At 39.7% G+C, this 19171-nt stretch overlaps 2 protein-coding genes across 3 annotated transcripts; both read right to left on the bottom strand.

Annotated features, from left to right (window-relative positions):
* Positions 1–6979: 6979 nt before the first annotated feature.
* Positions 6980–10639, bottom strand: fnta (farnesyltransferase, CAAX box, subunit alpha). Its single transcript, XM_029512781.1, has 9 exons — positions 10485–10639; positions 9975–10060; positions 9586–9700; positions 9231–9335; positions 8930–9056; positions 8540–8688; positions 8270–8332; positions 7717–7909; positions 6980–7593 (listed from the first exon to the last, which is right to left on the bottom strand). Exons 1-9 carry the CDS (start codon positions 10610–10612, stop codon positions 7426–7428), a joined length of 1134 nt encoding a protein of 377 aa, XP_029368641.1. The 5' UTR covers positions 10613–10639; the 3' UTR covers positions 6980–7425.
* A 940-nt stretch (positions 10640–11579) lies between these two features.
* Positions 11580–18679, bottom strand: aup1 (AUP1 lipid droplet regulating VLDL assembly factor). Of its 2 annotated transcripts, none has more exons than XM_029512479.1 (12): positions 18405–18679; positions 17128–17265; positions 16669–16819; positions 15907–16094; positions 15295–15367; positions 14661–14734; positions 14228–14294; positions 13906–14008; positions 13660–13818; positions 13379–13515; positions 13017–13105; positions 11580–11923 (listed from the first exon to the last, which is right to left on the bottom strand). In XM_029512479.1, exons 1-12 carry the CDS (start codon positions 18443–18445, stop codon positions 11878–11880), a joined length of 1266 nt encoding a protein of 421 aa, XP_029368339.1. In that variant the 5' UTR covers positions 18446–18679; the 3' UTR covers positions 11580–11877. The 2 variants fall into 2 exon arrangements, with proteins under 2 accessions (XP_029368339.1, XP_029368340.1); XM_029512480.1 differs by having other exon boundaries at positions 13660–13797.
* Positions 18680–19171: the final 492 nt, after the last annotated feature.

The raw sequence follows: 19171 nt of genomic DNA, 5'->3' as shown, positions 1-19171 counted from the left end.
TATATTCCACCTCTGCCGCTCTCGATCCCTCTCCCTCCTTCCTCATCCTCCTTGGTGCTCTCCTCCGTCTCCTCTGGAAGCACGCTCACATCGGGACATCATCTGCCGGTGGCTCCGCTTCAGAGCGGCCGATCCTCGCCGCTGTGGCGTCTCTCTGGCATCCCCACCGCTTTACAGGAATATATAAATAATTAATGGCAACAACCTAAGCCTTTTTTTTTTGCCTCTTATCGATGGCTGTAGCTCAGGATCACCTAACCGCCCATCAGGCTCTTGAGGCACTCTCCTCAGCAAAAGTTTTTTCCTCCTGTCTCCTCCTGAGCAGAGAGGTTCATCTGCAGTCAGTCCGCCGGGGTTGAATGATGTGTGGCGTGTTTTTTGGTTGTTTTTTTTTTTATGTGGTAGAGAAGGAGGCGGATGCTCGAGCTTGAGATGTCTGAATGTCCTGTGGACCACTGACCCACCGGCCTTCAATCCCCCCAGCACTCCTACAGGGGCTTTAAGTGCGCTTCGTTGTGAGGGTTAAATGGAAACGTGAATAAACGACCAAAAAACAACAACAGAAAAATATAAATAAATAAAACAACGACATCGAAAACAAAACAACCATCTAAAGTAAAGTGGTTTTTTAGGATCATTGATTTCTTTACAGCCATTTAAAGCCTCGTGGTAAAATTACTTTGATAGAAGTGACTGTCGGAAATTACCTCTAATTTGTGCTAATGGTAAACTGGAGGCAGTTTGGGCGGAATCATGTCTTCTGTATCACTTCAGTGTGTTATAATTTAGCTCAACTCATTCCCGTGGTCGTTATATGGACTCCATACATACTGTGATACCATCCTTTCATATTTCCTGGTGAGGGCTGGAGTTTGTCACGCGGATGTTTGTGGAAACCAGAAACAGCAGCATCAATAATGGAGCAGAGGATGAGCTCTGTCCGTGGTGCTGAAACGGCCGGCAGGGCCAGATGGCCGCTGACTTCTCAACATCTTTCCTCTCAGTCAGCATCCTAAAAAAACACGAGGCCTTTCAGGAGAAACCAGACCTTCACGTTGCACAGACATAATAACGTGTTGTGTATGTGGGGACACAAATGCGGGCCTTTTTAATGCCCAAACGACCTTGTGAATTTTAGGGAGAGAAAACATAAGATGTGGAAGTACTACAAGGCAAATTTTGCGAGAAGAAATTCTCGCGTTACATGAAGGCGATGACACTTTGGAGAAGTTCATATGTCATAGTAAAGAAAGTAAACAATACTTGACAGTGATATCCAAGATGATTCCTGTTAAAAGAAAACCAGGCAAAGCAGATTAACAGGATTCTCCATAACTCATTAAGTTTAATTGATTTTACATGGGCAAGCAGAGCCTTTCACTATGTATGTGAAACGTTTGACATGCGATGATGGGTAAAAGATAGTCATCAAGTCATAAAGCCATCACAGTTCATCCTATGGGAACAATGAATACCTGTAGAATACCTTGTACTGGCTTTCTTCAAGTAAATGCTGAGTTCACACAGTGTGTGAAAAACAATGGCCTCCCACTTAGAAGAAAAAGTCAGGGGGTCACCAAACGTATTCACCTTCACCCTCCAGGAACTGTGAACATTCATGTGTCAGACTACACAGATAGTTCATCTGTGTAGGCTGGACTGATGTAAGGTTTTGGTTAGCATATAGCCTCAACCCTACAGGCTTACTATCACAGAAAATCCAAATGTGTCATTGAACCAGTGTTAGCTGAAACACTGAATGACCAAGTTGACAAATTTCAAGGATACGTGAAAGTGATCTGAGTTGGAAAATTCTTTAATTGATTCTTAGATGTGATTTTTTTTCCAGTTCATTAACACTGGATGTGAAGAACTTTCAGAGGATGAGCAAGAGTGTTTGACTTAATGAACCAAACATTTGAACAGATGCAGGTGCAAGAATTACACCAGGGAAAGCTCTCACTCATTCATTCATCACAATGAGCCACCTCATTGACTGTACCAGTAGAGCTGCCAGTAAGTAAGTGAGGTTGTGAGAGTGTGTGTGTGAGAGAGAGAGTCTAATTAGGTCATTATTACTTTGCATAGGTTTACAGAGAAGAGAAGACTCTGTGAATGACAAGATGACGATCTGCTGAATGGCTGATCGATTGGCACTTGCTGTGAGTGTGGGTCGGTTCACTGGCAGTAAAGTGAATGTCGACACCATCAGCAGCAATAGTGAAAAAGAATCGAGCCATTACGTCACATTCTTTGACCCAAACAAGCTCAACTTCAGCAAAAAAAAACAGACAAGCCTGAGCCCTCCCGTCTGTTACAGAATTGCGTAACGTCCGTTCTTTGCTGATCAGGAGATTTAAAGTCATTTCTACATTTGTTGTTCCATAATGTGGGCGTTGTGAGGCCTTTTGAGACTGTGACTGTGATCACAAGCTTTACAAATAGACTTGGACCTGGCTTTGGTTAAAGCGTATGTACCCAGCATGCATTTCAATTTTGGGAAAACTCAATTGTCTGACAAATTTGATGAAGGAGTAGTTGTTGACAGCATATGCCTTTGGTAAGGAGACAAGGAGAGCACCGCTCACCTCCATAACATAGACTATTTCTCTTTGTTGCTCACAAACTTGGAAGGTGCTGCTACTGAAGAGGAAAGTAATTCCCATCCTCCCCCCTGACATCACTGCAAGAGATGGAGGGCTGCTGCAGAATCAAATGTATTTAAGCAGTAAAAAGAAAAACACACAAAACACGAACATACACTATTTACTGACACACAAACATTCAGACAGGTTTCTCATGTTGTATGAAAAAAAAAATCACCTTTTCTCCTTCAAGAACAGGTTTTTAACTTACATCAGTACAAGTTGCAGTGTGTGTCTGTGTGTGTGTGTGTGTGTGTGTGTGTGTGTGTGTGTGTGTGTGTGTGTGTGTGTGCGTGTGCGTGTGTGCGTGCGTGCGTGTTTAGGGCCCATTGGCTCAGCTGTGCCAAGAGTCAGCTGTGAAGGGACTGCCTTGGCATCTCAGCTGCAGTTTTACAGCAGCAGTTACAACAGCAATGACAAGTCAACCTGTAAAATCCTGTGTTAGCCTATAAATATTAATGAGTCCAGAAGAGTGCGCACTCTTGCTGCCTGGAACTGGGAGGGAGAACATTGAAAAGAGGAATTGTCTGAGAACTGCATAGAATCAATACAAAGGTGGACCACTTGTCTGGACCACAGACAGGGCTCTTCAGGTGAGCAGGACTTTAAGGAATATAAAGAAGCAAAATGGGCAGAGAGCAAGAGTCTTATTTAAAGCTGCACCGAACAATATTTTTATATCAATAGTGGATTAAATGACTATGTGTCATGCGAAAGGAGTTACCTGTAGTTACTAACCCACCAGCACCGGGCTCAGAACTGCCCCACAGAGCTTTTTGGTGGTTGTGACCAAACCATAGCTAAAAGGAAAATGAATTGGATTTAAACTCGTCAGTTAACCAAAGACACCTTATTTCCCTGTGACAGCCGAACATTTGAAGATTTTTGAAGCAAAGTCAAAGAAACCTTTCTTCATCACTTATTTTGTGAACTTCAGAGGAACGGCAATAATGCCAAGGAACAGATACTAAGTAATTCATGGTTTTGCCAGTTGTTACAGTTTTATGTGGTGATAAGATGCTGTGATCTGATCTTGAACTTGCTGTTTCCTCCAAGTTGCCAAAAATGAAGTGATGCAGCTTAAAGTGCGATATTGGGAGAATCTGAGCATCTTGGGTTAAATGATATGAATTTATTATGATGTTTTTGTAGCTTGACTCTTCATTTAGAGGTGTGATATAACTGGAAGTTTCCCTTGTTGAGAAAACCAAAAATAGACCAGTAGAAAGGGTTCTATGGAGCATTAAGCTCACTATTACTTACAGTAAGTGGTTTTGAAAGGTTGTGTCACCATGTGGAGAATAACAATCTGGAAGAAACGCTGAATCTTCAGACATCAGTTCAATGACACACGGTCTCCATTTTTAGTCACTAGAAACACAAAACTAACTTTATTTCCTCCCATAATCTAAATCAAAAGGCAATTTAACGTTAAACACTTTCTCTGGTCATTTTAATTTGCACTTCTTTATGTAATAATAAACTTCATTGCCCATCTATGAATATTTTAATTGGTTTCCAGGAAGTGATTTTTAATCAGAAAACTCCTGTAAAAATATTTTTCATGGAGTAAAAGTTACATAAAGAGCCATGTAAGGGTGAATGTTTCCCACACTAGGCTAAGCCATGGAATTGGTTATTATTACAGACTGACAACAGTTTGTGCTGGAGCAGAGTCTGTTCATGCAGCTTATATCATTTTGTTATGCTCAAAAAAAAAAGTCAATTATAAATCATCCTTTAGGCACTGGCTGGTCGGTCTGGGGACAGCAGACGCATAAACTTGATTAATACCTTCAGTACATTTCCTACACATTCAGTCCCCTCACCGTGTCTGTTCCCAGGACAGTGTGATGGGTTAGCTGTGTGGATAACACTGCTTCAACAGCCACATGGACGAAGCTGAGACGCAGAGCTGTTTGACAGAACGTATACCTACAAGAAACAGTTCTTATTTTCATTCAGCCCTATATATACCAGACCAACTACTGGCTTAGTGCTTAAAGTAGCTTTGAAAATGAGCCAGAAACTCATTTGTCAGTTTTGTAGTTAACACTAATGCTGCTTAATACAGCAGTCCTGCAGTCAATTCTGCTTTCAAGAAGGTTATAATGGTCTGCATTAGGTTCAGCTGGGTGGAGCTCAGCTTAGTACATCTTACATCTTTAGAAAGCTGGATGCTGTGGGTTTTATTAAGCTTTACTCTAACAGTGGTAAAAAGGGCATTTGTTTGGTGCTATTTCCTGCCAGATATTCATATATTTTATCTGAGGGTGTATGTAGGTTCAACTCAAACTACAGCACTTTTTCTTAAATTCTAATGAACAAACATGTAATTCAGTGTAGTGGTGTTTCTCAGTTTCTGAACGCTGGAGCTTGGTGGTACTGAGAAATGAGACCAGCTGACTTTTTGTCTCTTTCCTTATTTTAATTTGCTTCTGGTCCAACCAGCAAGGGCCAAATTGCCAAAAGGGAACCACTACTAGCAACATTCAGTGTTCAGCTCAGTGTAACTTTTTGTATATTTCCCTTTACCTGAGATGCTTTTGCAGGGTTAAAGAGGGTGAGAAGAGAGCTTTTTGAATGTGGTGCTTTCTTGACAGATGGGATTCACCTTGGCCTGCTGTGTATTATCAGCTTTGTAGTTTCCTAATAAAATATGTGTATTACAGCAGTGCATGAGGCAGCATAGAAATATGAGTCTTTTTTCAGGTTCTTGTGCATTTGAATATTTTTTGATCACATTAAAAAACGTTTTTAACTTTACTACATGGGAACTTTGTTGTCTGTTTGTTCCACAGTTGAATCAGCTGGAAAGGACAGTCAGATGACTTGATCCACTCATGTAATCCAGATGTTGTGAGGTTAGAGAGGCCAGCTGACAGGGAGGACAGTTATGAATTAATCTGTCTTGCTGCTTTTGCCAAACATGTAGATTTTTGCAAAATTTCTGTACCAAATGGAACATCACATATTTAGAACAATAAGGGCCCAACATGGTACTGATGCTCTTGCTGTGTCAGTGTAAATAAATAGCTGACTCTATGGTAGATTAGCTTTCTTTTCCCCCATTTATAAGAAACTGATGTGGAGACCGTGCCCCAGTACACCTGCCTGTTGTTCATCACCAGCCTGTGGCTCCACTAGGCTTCATAACTGTGGTCATGGACATCTGAAAAGGAGACAGATTTCCAGCTGCTGCTTGCCTTCTTTAATGTTGTTAGGACTTGTGCTGGGTTTAATTTGTATTTCAATTATGCACTGTCTGGGACCTTTTTTTTTAACCACTAGGGAGCAGTGTCCTCCATACAATACCCAAAATGATGCCGCAGGTGTGTGGTTAATTTTGTATAAATAGCTGAAACTTTGAGGCTAATATTTATATTCATTTATATTGTGGCCTGGGTGGTTTTCTCCAGCATTTTTATTTCAGGACACAAAGATGTAGTTGTAGCCAACAATTATGCCACATTAGACAATCTGACTCACATCATTTGCCTGTTATGTCAGTACACAGCCATGTCATTACTGCTCATGACGTGAACATACTGATGTCAGAGTCCTCTGGGCTAATCACAAAAAGCAGAAAAGCAAATATTAAGTATTCAGAGAATGAGTAATTACAAACTGCAGGCTGCTTGGTTAGACTAGGGGGATGAAGTGTCGTAGTGTCAGCAGAAGTAGAAACAGCTGCATCTAGTGGACTTAATCTATTTCCTAGCTCCAAGGGAGTCCAGGACATGAGGCTGAGACTTTCAATGCATGTTGTATGCACAGGGGCTGGTTAGTTCACTTTTATCCTGGCCGCACAGCTCAAGACCAATGCGTGCAAAAAAAAAAAAAAAAACCCAAACAAACAAAAAAAAAAACTCAGTATAGGCTGCAAAATTACTTGTCTGCATGCACTTCATCCTCCCAGCTTCTTTATTATGACTGGTATATTTAGTTTTAAAACGCTGCCTTTCATTTTTCACTACGCTCTCTGTCTCATGAATTATTAGAGTAAATTCAAACTAATGTTCAAAGACTTGTAGGATGAGTGGCTTTACAGCAAGACTGATGTGGCTTAATTAAAGTAACATTAGATTCACACTGTGACAATACAAAAATGTCCTGTATAAGGAAAACTCCTATACAATATCTCACACACACACACACACACACACACACACACACACACACACACACACACACACACACACACACACACACACACACACACACACACACACACACACACACACACACACACACACACACACACACACACACACACACACACACACACACACACACACACACACACACACACACACACACACGAGTACTCCTGCTGGTAGAAATTGTTAAATTTAATCAGATATTAATTCAAGGACCTACAATGCCAAAGACTACAAATTGGATATTAGTGTGCTTGCAGACCCACAAACACGTGTTATCAGTACCCTTGGCTGGGGACTACTGTGAGTCTAAACAAAGCTGTCAGTAACCTGGATGAATGTATGACACTATCCCATGCACAACAATATAGTGAGGTCTGGAATTGAAAACAAAAATAATCCCAAGTAACATAGGTAGATTTCAGTAAGCAGGAGATTTACTGAAATATAGTGAGAAGTATTATTTGAGTAGCAAAACACCTGTTAACCTTGAAGTCTTTCCCTACGCAATCATATTTAAACACCTGCACCAATATATATTATAGCATAATATCAAACTTGGATTGAGTCTGCCAAGAATGTTGTTGAATGAGGGAGGAGTGCAAATAGTTCCCAGAGGTTTAGCTCATTTGGTGCTGCGCAGGTGCAGGTGCTGATGGTTCAGTGTTTCCTGCCAAAGGCCCATTGGAGGGATCACTGCTCCCATATTTGCCCTTTAAGGAACGTCCCAAAAACAGCCAGTACTCCTTGCGGATGGTGTCCTTCTCCTCTGCTAGAAGTTCACAAATCTTCCACGCAGGTGCAAACACAACAAGGGTGAGAAAAGAATAAGTACATTAATATTATAAAAGGTAAAAGTCTAAGTTGCAACTGTTTCTAATGATATATTTTCGATTAAAAGAAGCTTCTACCTCGAGAGCCTTTTTTAAAGTTTCCTTTTGTTCCTCTTCTTCAACATGGTCCTTTTGGCTGTTGCTCTCCAAAGCATCCTCATAGCAATCGAACAAAAATGCTAGAAGGTAAGGTGAGCAGTATGCCTCCTTTAGCTCCAGGACACTCTCCACCAGGCCTGACTGAGATGACAGACCTCCGTCTTGCAGCATCCTTGAGGAGAAGGAAGAAAAGGAGAAAAAGAAAGGAAAAAAAAAAAAAATAAGGATACTGTCGGTGAGCTTTTCCATTTTTAATAACAGTCTCCACTGAGTTGCTCCCCTCTAGCATGCCATATATTCTGGATGTCTGAATAAGGAAGGCACATAAAAATCAGTGATTCTGCTAGAAAAAATGAAGGAAAAAAAAAATCTTTTGTGGCAGCTTTGAAGAGGATAAACGTGCGAGTGTACACAAGCGCGCACACACACACACATATATATGCATATATACACACATATGATAAAATATGCTATTTGCAGATCTCACATTTACTGTAATAAAAATATTTTTGATTTGAGTTTTTCATCTTACCCTTTCAAATAGTTCCATGCACTTTCATTGTGAGGCGCCTTTCTTATCTGACTCAGACAATACCTTGGATTAATAAAAAGGAAAATAAAGGAACAAATATTAGCAAATCTGATGAGTATTACACTAGAAAAACAAACAAAAAAAACCCAGGAACTGTTCTGTCTTGAAACATTTAGATATGTAGGGAAATCAGATCATATAAATATAAGCTATTTAAAGTAGTTTAATGTAAAGTGCAGATTAACTGTAACCCAAAGAAATACTACTCACTGAATCTCTCTTCCCACTATGGCTGGATCCGAGAAACCTGTAGTGTGAGAAATCACAAAATGCCTCTGGTTCCACGCGGAGTTATTCCTCACATCTTCTTCCAAAAGATTCTCCACAAACTCCAGCTCATTATCCCACAGTTTGTACTCCTGAAAATTAAATAAAAATGTTGGCATCAAGCTTGTTTATGTAATCATGTAGTGCTTTTAGCGGTGGACCTGCCCTGCTGGAAACAAAGAGTGACTAAAGACAGAGTCAAACAAGACACCAACAAATATCCAAATGAATAAGTGAAACATTCAGTTTGGCAGAGAAGCCCACTGTGGGCAGAAAACTGGACGTCACTCCTCAGTGTGAATGCCAAACTCTGCTAAGAGCTCCAACACCTACCTGGATGACCCACTGTCTGTGCTGCCAAGCGTGGTAGTTCTTTGCATCTTGGCTGAGAATGTCTGCAATGAACTCCAGCTCCTCTGAGGGGTCATTCAACCATTCGACCACCATACGTCTGTGATGCCTGGAAGAGGAATTAGGAAACCCATCCTTATATTTAATGTTTTCATTAAACAGAATGATTTTTGAGATGTCCTGCTACCATCTGCCCTCCTCTTCTGGCCCCTCCCCCCTTACTGTCACATGATTTAACAGTGGATAGACAGGTTTAACTTGAAATGTAATGGCCAGCACTCACCAGACTTGATAGTTTTTTGGCTGCTCCTCAATGATGGCAGTGATGTACCTCATCTCCTCCCTTAGGTCCTTCGATAGGGTTTGCAGTAGGACCCGCCGATAATGCCTGCACATTATCAAACACAGATTTGGTTTACGCTTCATTTTGTTGAGGATACAGTCATTTTCAAACATAAACTTATGCAACGTTGTCTCTCAATTTCATTTACATATAGTGTGATTGAAACATGAAATGTTAGACATAGAGTCTAACGCTTTCTTTATAAGTATCATTTGGGAAGTAACTCATATGAAAATAAAATACTACAAGATACCAAATATTAGCCCTCTGCGCTCAAAACAAGCAGCAAACTCACCAAACTGTATAATTTGCAGCATTTAGCTCAATGGCATCAGCAGTCAAGGCAAAGGCCCGCTCACTTCTTTCATCATTCTTCAGGAGTGCACGGAAATAGTCATAAACATCTGCGACTGTTGGAAGAATTATACTTACAATTATAATTGTGGAATTCAACAGTATATCTCTGACCGAGACCGCTGCTGGTCATCTGTTAGGGATGGATGTCTGCAGTACTAAAACCATGACCTGCATGAACTATTACTGATCTGAAGATTTGAAACATATAATGTTGAGCAATTGGTATCATAGGGGGTTGGAGTTAGGGTTGTGGCTCTGCAGGGGTCTGTTTGTGTTTGGTGTCCTTCAGTACTCGACGTGAAATCCATCTCTGTGTAACAATCTTACACTTCTCTGAGTAGGCGATCTTCACCACAGGATTTGGTCCATCATCCTGAGGAACAGGCTCCAGGTCAGCCCACTCCTTTCTGTCTCTGAAACGCAAGAACACGGAGGGGGGATTATTGGCTGCTGACCCGCAACACCGCCAGAAGGAGGCTCATGCGACTGACTCCCCTCAGCCTGAGCTGACCGCCTTCTCGAACAAATTAAATAGAGGACATGTAAATCAAAGCTGCAGTGCTTGTTGTAACGCTGCGTCGGCAAATTGAAGCTGCACCTCGGTGAGTTTGTGAAATGCTCCTATTTGGGGCGGGGAATGAATGACAAAGCACATCCATTAGCCGGTTTATGTCGATTTAAACAAGGTCAATGTCGCAAACATTAGACAGACATTACCGGACACTAAAGTAGTTAGCAATGATCATTTTGTTGTTGCGAACTAATGTTACTGGAAGGAAACACAAAGTTGACCGTTGGAGCAGCTGCCAAGGTAACACAAACATTTGAGAACGCTACCTGTAAAACAAGTATCGAGTCGGATCGACGGCATAATCCTCCCCGAGCTGCTCCTCGGCCTCTACATCAAACTCCTTGTCCTCTTTGGCCCCTACAGACTCATTTGAAGTCTCTTCTACACCTGACATCGCTAACTTGCTAGCTGGAAGCGTCTGTATTCAGAGACAGGAAGTAAACGTCATATCCGGCGAACGCTGCCTTTACGGACGTTGGGAAACGTATCATTTATAAACGCTGTTTTTTGGGTTTATAATTTAAGCAAATGATATGATAGGTGATCCCCAAACAATTTTTGGGGCTTCAGATAAAGTTCAAAGCGATGCTAAATTGAAAAGCATATCCGATGCTGTGAAAATATAAAATAATCTGCTTTTCTGAACATCTCCTGCCAAGATGTGACGTTCAAGGGACAGTTTCCTGCCCATGAGCAACCTGTCGAAACTTCTACCATCAAAGTTTAGCTAAGTTTTAACATCATGTGGGCAGTCTGTTCAGTGTTCTGCGTACAGATGTTTTTGTTATTGTCTTTCAGCGTTCAAATCGTATTAATAAGGGTTTTTTTTTTTTTTTTGGTGCTTAGATTAAACCAGTGGCTCCTGAGGTCCGTTTCAACAGGATGAGGTGCTGGAGTTGTGTGTCAATATAGTAATGGTTCTGTAAATTTGCATCAAGACTCAGCTTTGTGTAACTTCCCTTCGTTTTCTCCTAAACAAATATACTCAAAATGTATGAATTACCGTAAGTCACTAGTCTCCACTCTTGGCAGTTGATGTGATTCTGTGATACATCCTCCTGAAGCTGAAGAAGACAGCAGAGATGACAGACTTTCTCTCCAAGTGTTTGGGGACCACAGAGCTTCAACAGCACAAGTGGAAATCTATTTTCTCGGCTCCCTCTTATGGTAGGATTTGGCTATCCTGTCATAATTAAATGAAAATCTAAGTCTGAACAACTGAAACACAAAGCAATCAACTTTTGCCAAAGCCCATTTACAAGGCAGTCTTCAAAATTATATTAATGTTGGAACATTTGAATAAAGTCTGACTTCCAAAATAGTGAGAGAACTATGATGTATTTGAAATTATTTTGTAGACACAAGGTCAAGCTGAACTTTATTTTCATCAATGACTCTGGACATTATAAAAATAAATAGATGATTCACAGTCAGTGGATCATTTTACAAATTGTTATCAAAATTATGTATCAGCCCAGAATGAAGAATTAAAGACATGCATAATAACCATTGCATCAACTTATACATTTTCTGAATACTTAACAAAATGTGTTTTGTGACCAAACCTGTTGACAGAATATAAAATCACCATTCAAATTAGACAGCTAAGCAAGAACTTCGTTCTGACAAATTTTCAATGATGGCTTGACCAAAGTGTGTTCAGTGACTGTCGTCTTGATCCAACCCATGTTTTTCAATGTAGCGTCTGGAAGAAAAAAAAAAAAACATGTAAAACAAACAGTCAGCATTTATTTCACTAAATAAGAAATAAGTTTACTCCCTTTTTACACACGCGGAACTTACAGAACTGCCTCTGGACTCACCCTTGTTATAACAAATTTGGTCATTATCAATGCTTTTTTTTTTTTTGTTAGAGAGACTAGTTAAGCTAGCTTTTGAAATGAATGGTACCAATAAATATTGCACAACATCCCTGTGGGATGTTTTTTCCATGCAAGTTTTAGATATCCAGCCATTATTTTGCCATACGTTTGGAGTTGTATTTTAAGCAACTCTGCACATTTAAGTCCAAAAATTAACTCACCTTTAATCCTGTATAACTATTTCTGGCCCAGAAGTTTGCTAATAACCCTTTTAAGGTTTCAGCAACGGGTTGCTAACTTTATATGTTGGTTGTTTGTGATGTGCATTTGGTGTACAATGAGTTTGTCAGATATTTTTGCAGAAGACTATTGGCAAATCTAAAAAATGCCACTAATGTGAGATAAACAGACATGTGGGCAGAGAAACCAAACTAAGAAGTTATAAGACATTAGCAACGTCTTAAGAAAAAGAGACAACACAGTACAAAATCTAAGATTGGTCATTCTACTTGTCAAGCGATGACTTGCTCCTTCATTGCTCTGTCAGATACTCTCTGGATTTCAAAAATAAATCCACATGGTGAAAATTAGCAGACTGGGTAATTTTTGCATGCCACTGTTGCCTTCCACATCTGTAACACTATTTAGAATCAATGTTGAGTGACAGACACAACCCTAATTTAGTAACTCTCAAACCAAATGAACATTACATAACTGTTCATTCCTGCACAACTGCAAGATGTTGTGCATAATGAAGCAGGGTTGGATCTATTGAGGTGTCTTATTAACATGAGCTGAACAGACATGGAGCATTTCCAATCATTTCAGAAATATGATGTACCTTAAGGTACACGATAACTAACTGCATCTTAAAACAACTCTCTTATATATCTTTAAAGTTATTTGTGCCTTGCCCCCAAAATGAAAAAAATCCAAAAATATTTTTTAAATAATAATAAAAAAAAAAAAACCCACCTTCTTGCAAAATTATAAAGGGCTTCTTTTCTCTCTTGGAGTGACAAATGTCTGTCAGCTGGTGATTTCCCAAAAGATTTGGCAACAGGCTGTGCATGAAAAAAAAAACAAAAAACAAAAACAGCACACACACAAAAAAAAAAACCCATTAAAAACAAAGTCAATGATACATGTACTGCACAAATTAAATCAATTTAAATGCATAACATAAGATATTATGAAATTAATATTCCTATGTGCAGGCAAAGATGCTATTTATAAATCCCATGAAAACTAAAGAATACTTATTCATATATTCACAGAACATGGATCCTACATAATACATAAATATGCTAGAGAGCTAAGAGATCAAAGCATCAGACCTTTATGGTAGGAGGAGACCCAGAAGAGTAGGAACTAATCTTTGAAGGTCCGAATGTAGAAGTCGCAGTGGCTTCCAATGTTTCGTCCTTGTTCTCCAGTAGATTTGTTATGGTGGTGTCCACACAATTAGTTTTTGCTGTGTATTCAACAGACAACTGTAAGTGCACATAGAGTTGAAGAAAGAAATAACAGAATGTGCAGAGCAAAGTGGAAAAAAGCTCCAAAGAGGTGGCAGGGATATTGGATCTAAAAATAAATGTGCATTGAAACTGTGTCAAACCTAAGTCCTTCGCAATGACATTCAGTGGCACATGAGGCAGCACATCCTTCACTTGTTGCGCCATCTTTGCAATCCTACGATCATCTGTGCCCAAACTCTGGACCATGAACCCAAGTCCGATGGAGCTAGGTCTGACACCTAGTGTAAGGAAAAGAGATGCTGACATCTCCAAAAAAAAAAAGACCACTGTCTGAAACTTAAGAAGTACAGAAAAGAAAGTATTGTGAGTTTATGTTTTCTACTTACTTGTAGATGTTTGTGGTATGCTGTGTCTTTTCCTTTTGATGTGCTCTGCTTTATCAGCTTTAGTAATCTTGGTGGAGACCAAACCAAGTTCACTTGCTAATAGCTGAAAAACAAGATACACATTAAAAACTCACTAAAATTATATCTGCACCTATGAAGCAAAATGACAAGGCATTGATGATACAGCTGGACTAAATATAGACTATAATTATGACTCCTTATAATTTGCCCAAGAGGGATATGGATGTAGACACTGGAGTCGGGGAAATGCATTGACTTCAAAACTATATGCATCCACTCAACCAGTAAACATAGGTTTTACCTCCTGGACTTTGTTGGCAACTTCCTGTGTGGACTCGCCATCTTGTCTGGAAACTGGTGGAAGCCAACTGAGAAGAAAATCATAAGCAAAACAAGTACTGTTAAGAAAATGAATGCATCAAAAATTATGGCAGAAGAAAAGGGTTCAAAATCACCAGATGACTATTGAACAACTAATTTAAAACCAAATGAAATGTATGCTGACAAATCTGCATTACTTCCCAGAGATGATGGTCTTGGGGTTGGGACTTGTTTCAAAACTAAATGTCATCAGCTTTTGTTTTGTTTACTTGGTGGATCTAGATCAAGAAACTTGCATCTCTACAAAATCATCTTTATTTAAAAATAAACTAAAACTACTGGTTATGTGAATATTGTGATTTAATTTTAAAAATCAGTTGCTGGTAGAAATAATGATACAAATTATTTAGTACCTTACATGATACACTGTACATGGCGCAAAAAATGTCCACAAGAGCTCCACCAGCCAACTGGACTCGGGTGTATTCTGTGAACAAACAAGAGCCAGCAGTCAGTCCCAGTGGTTCATTACATGGTAACCTAACATGCCCTAAATTCATCTATGTAAGCACAGACAGGCAGAGAAAGGATGAAGACAATAATAGCTGTAGCGAGGTGTCCTGGAGACTCAAACAATCCTGCAACAAATAATAACTTTGCCAATAGTAAAAATCTAAATATTAGCCGTTGCTGCACAGCAACAAAAGAATTACTTTGGATCCTGAGATGGCTGGATGGATTAAATTTAAGCAGCTTGCAGCTACTTACAGGAAATTTCACTCATTTTGTATTGATTTTCCGCATCTAAGAAATGCATTATTCTCCTTTTTCGATTTTCTTACCTCCTCTCTATACTGACATTTTGCATTTTAGTAAGCTGTTAAAATCAGTCATATTGTTACATTTTAGTTTAGATGTCATTACTTAAGGAATACCAATAAATTATCTGAGCTGTATATTCTGTTAACACAACATAGTCTCAATAATGTTGCCATTATTTTATTATTTTTCTTTCTTGTCTTAAAGGTCTAGTTAAAGTTGCTTTACCAAAGCAATCCATGGTCTGGTCACCCGTAACGCCACAGGCTGGATGGAGTCAGTCAGGGAAAAAGGCCAGGAACTGTGAGGAAAGTCATTATACATTAGGTAGATAAGCGAATAGAAGGAAAATTGTCCCTTTACTCGACATTTATTCTAAAATATTTCTGCAGTTAATACCATCAGTGAGATAAAAGAGTAGAATGTGAAGCAAACTGTCAGTAATATGTTTCATGCAAATTTAATCACTGTGAAAAATTATTCTCATTTTGACTGTCAGAGCTCTGTGAAGAAAAGAACTGCTGCAGTTTCACTTTCTTACATGAATGTTCCCATCAAGTCCCATAGAGGGAAATTTGTGCAGGGAAACATCCACCAAAGCAATTTGTCGCCAGTTGCAAACTGCCATGGATGACGGATAAAAATTTGGTCCTGGTTTCATAACTTTTACAAAACTTTCATCTTGAGTCGCTATGCTCAAAATACAGATGGATCCCAACAGTTACTGTTGTACTTTAGCTAGTTTGGTTGGTAAATGTAAAACTATCACCCAAAAACAGAAACAGGAGAGCAATAATTTTAATTATTGCTGTATTAATTTTCTGCTGTGTGAAAGTTTACCTAAATTTGAGCAGGCCAGCACGGCCGTTTGTGGTGTCCTCTTCAGGAAACAGGAGCAAAGGTGCGGTGCCTTCAGTAGAACAGTATCTCTGAAGAGACTCTCCTATGGCTCCTTGTCCAGATGCTGAATTGATTTCAAAGAAGCCTCTTGCCCAACACAAAAACCCTGTGGAGCCTTCCAGCTGGGGCTAATGAGTAGAAAGACAAGATCGCCAAACAACACAAATACCATATTCAACAATACACAAAACAATATGCTGCACAAAACAAAAAACACATAGAACACAGAATGTCAGAGGAAAAATAAGATGGCCCAGACAGTGAGCAACTACGACGACACGCATTCCCGTGCACAAATATGCATTTGTCATCTACTGCTTCCAAACACAAATTGCTTTCATCATTGCACTTTCAGCGGAAGATTATCTGTGCTTCTAAAGTTAAACTGACACGGTGATTTAAAAGGTTTATAATTTCTCCAGCTGTTAAAACAAAGCACAATAAAACTACAGGGCATTGGCACATCTTAAGGCTGAGCTGTGTCTATTAGAGCTGTAATCTACACAGCTTTCAGTTAGACATTGCTCAGTTTTTAACATGATAAGATTTTTCAGAAGTATGCAAACATCAGCAATTACATCACTGCAGATGTCAATTAGTGCAGCAAGTGTGTCACTCATGCAGTCAGCATGTAGTGTTTCAATGGTGGAGGGCTGCCTGAAATCATAAAAAAATCTGTAAAATGTCAAGTTAAACACTCACAGTGTTGCAGGGCGTCAGAAGGTTGATAATGTTGTGGTCAAAGACTGTCACGTGATTGCATATGTACAGCTTGGTGTTCTTGTCTCTGGAGCGATGATTTTTCTGTCTCACGTGCATTCCCAAGACTGAGCACATAACTCTCACAATAAATCTGTGTAAAAGACACATTTGAAAAACACTTAGCTGCCATTTTCCTTCAGGGTTTTTATTGGAGGGGCTTAATTTAATGCAATCACTCTAGTGTGAGAGGTGGCCATTGCAGAGTGAATTGGATAGTTGGATAGAAAGTATGCATAGATGTGTGTTTTAGCATTAACCATGTAATTTCACAGAGCTTATGATTTTTATGCATGACACAAATGTGATTACTACCACAGGCACTGCTGCCCCAACTACAATAAGTATTACTGCTGAGACAAACAACATTGAAATATACTGACAATATAGAAAAATACTTGCCTTCTAATAAAACTTTCTGGAAGTGCACAGCTCACCAAAAACACGTGTATACCAATAAAAATCCGTATTAACATCAAGCAAATGCCAATTGGAAAGTAAATCATCAACAGCAGGAGAACAACTGCATCCTTGGGGAACCTGGACAAGACAGACAGTACATTTTTAAAGAAAGTATTATTTCACTGCTGGTGATATCTTGACAAGCAACACTGATCTCACTAACAGGTAGCAATGATGGAAAAAAACCTTACTCAAGGAAGAAAATCACAAGACATGTCTGGACTCCATTCTGTTACTTCATGTGCATGTACGGACTCACCAAATAAACGCAAATACACATAACCACATGAAAGATAAAATACTTAATATAAAAACGTCACAGTCTGCAACTGATGCAGAAAAAACTGCTGGTAACTTTTTTTACTTTTTTCACACCTGCTAGAAAACGCTTCAGTGTGGTTTTGAATAAATCTCCTATTTTTAGAGTCAGATCCATCCATGCCTTTCTCTATAGAATCGGCATATCTGTGAGTTTCATTCTGACATGTAACCACAGCCTGTCCCTCTGTTATTACACGTGTCACACACTGGCTGGTTTGACCTTTAGCTGCTAGAGAACATCTAAGATTTCCAATACTGTTCCGACCAACATCATAATAACTACTACTGCACGGAGAGGTCTTATGTCCCGCCTGTATTTGATATATGGGTCATCTATATTTGGTACAGACGAGGCAAAACATTTACCTTGCAGAGCTTACCTTCCAGATCTGTTATTACTGTCACAGTTACTAGATCACTATAATCCTAATACACAGCAGAATAAGCATTACCTGGACTATTAACTCCAGTGTTAAAAAAATTGGGCCAAATACAAAACTTCATGGGTTACTGTCAGGACGGTTGAAATTTCACATCGCCAAATTTAACAACTGTCCGAGGCTAAGCTAGCTAGCCCGACAACCTTTCAGCTAATGACAGCGTAACGTGATTGACAATAGCTTTATACAAGGTAACATGTTAATTTTAAGTAAAACCTCAATATTATCTTCAAGAGGGCACAGGTAGCTAGCTACCACTAGCTAACTACCTGTATGTTTTACAGGCGGTCTAATGTTGGCTAGCAAAGGCTTCGTGTTGCCGCTAACAGTGCATTGTATTTATTGGACTCACAGTTAAGAGCGTATTAATGTTATCACTGTGGCTAATTGGCACGAGCTAAAGGCTAAAGGTTACCCGATCATCTTTCATCGGCTATCTGCAGTTAGCTGACTTACCGACGGAAGTCAAACATATCTTCAATCCCCCGAGTCTCCATGTCTGCCAGTCAGACCTTCACTCAGACGCTAATGCTAAGACGACAACCTGATCCCTAAAAATAACTTAGTCATAACGTTCACGACAACAGTTTTGTGACCCGGTGGGGAAAATAACTGCTATCGTCACTGCTCATCCGATGAAAATGTTATCAAGGCAGACGGACGGGCAGTCTAACAGTGTTAGCTTAGCAACAGATGTTTCTGACCGCGGTGCTAGCAGCGCTAGCGGCTCTCGTCCACAGAAACAAACACCAAACTTCCGGCTGCAATACTCAAGAATAAAAGTCCCCCGGAAAACGAAAAACACGACTGTCAGAAGCACTTTCAAAATAAACCTCCCACCCTTTCCGCGCGTTATAAAACCAAATTACGGTATTTTGTTGCCATCTAGTGGTTGGACTTGAAACAGGCGACCGGACACCCATTACAGTGGTGGTGTTATTTTTTTTAACCCTGATTTTTAGATGTGACTAATACACACCGTTTCTATCTCATTATTGTAAATGATCAGTGAAATAATCAAAGGTCCAAGCCTTTGCTGCTCTATGAAGGGATGACAACTGCTTGGAGATAGGGAGCTGATATGGTATAATATACGGGATAATGAGGGCATGTATTGAAAATGATCCCTCTGGTCTGTCAGTGTCAAAATTAGACTAGACTATATTACCCAGTTTGCTCTGCCTGAACCTCCCGCCACTGCCCCACTTAATGAGAGCGACACA

This window comes from Echeneis naucrates, chromosome 10 (genome assembly GCF_900963305.1).
Source record: "Echeneis naucrates chromosome 10, fEcheNa1.1, whole genome shotgun sequence".
Taxonomy (NCBI): domain Eukaryota; kingdom Metazoa; phylum Chordata; class Actinopteri; order Carangiformes; family Echeneidae; genus Echeneis; species Echeneis naucrates.
Note: the sequence above shows the minus strand (reverse complement) of the source record. Positions and strands in the feature narration are given on the sequence as shown.

Excerpts from the sequence above, each read along its gene's own strand:
- fnta (XM_029512781.1), bottom strand. The coding sequence starts at position 10,612 with ATGTCAGGTGTAGAAGAGACTTCAAATGAGTCTGTAGGGGCCAAAGAG. Across the intron at positions 9,057-9,230 it reads CCAAAAAACTATCAAGTCTG|GCATCACAGACGTATGGTGG; the intron begins GTGAGTGCTGGC and ends TTCCTCTTCCAG. Across the intron at positions 7,594-7,716 it reads CTTTAAAAAAGGCTCTCGAG|ATTTGTGAACTTCTAGCAGA; the intron begins GTAGAAGCTTCT and ends CCTGCGTGGAAG.
- aup1 (XM_029512479.1), bottom strand. The coding sequence starts at position 18,445 with ATGGAGACTCGGGGGATTGAAGATATGTTTGACTTCCGTCG. Across the intron at positions 15,368-15,906 it reads GCTGGCCTGCTCAAATTTAG|TTCCTGGCCTTTTTCCCTGA; the intron begins GTAAACTTTCAC and ends CTTTCCTCACAG. Across the intron at positions 14,735-15,294 it reads CCAGACCATGGATTGCTTTG|AATACACCCGAGTCCAGTTG; the intron begins GTAAAGCAACTT and ends GTTTGTTCACAG.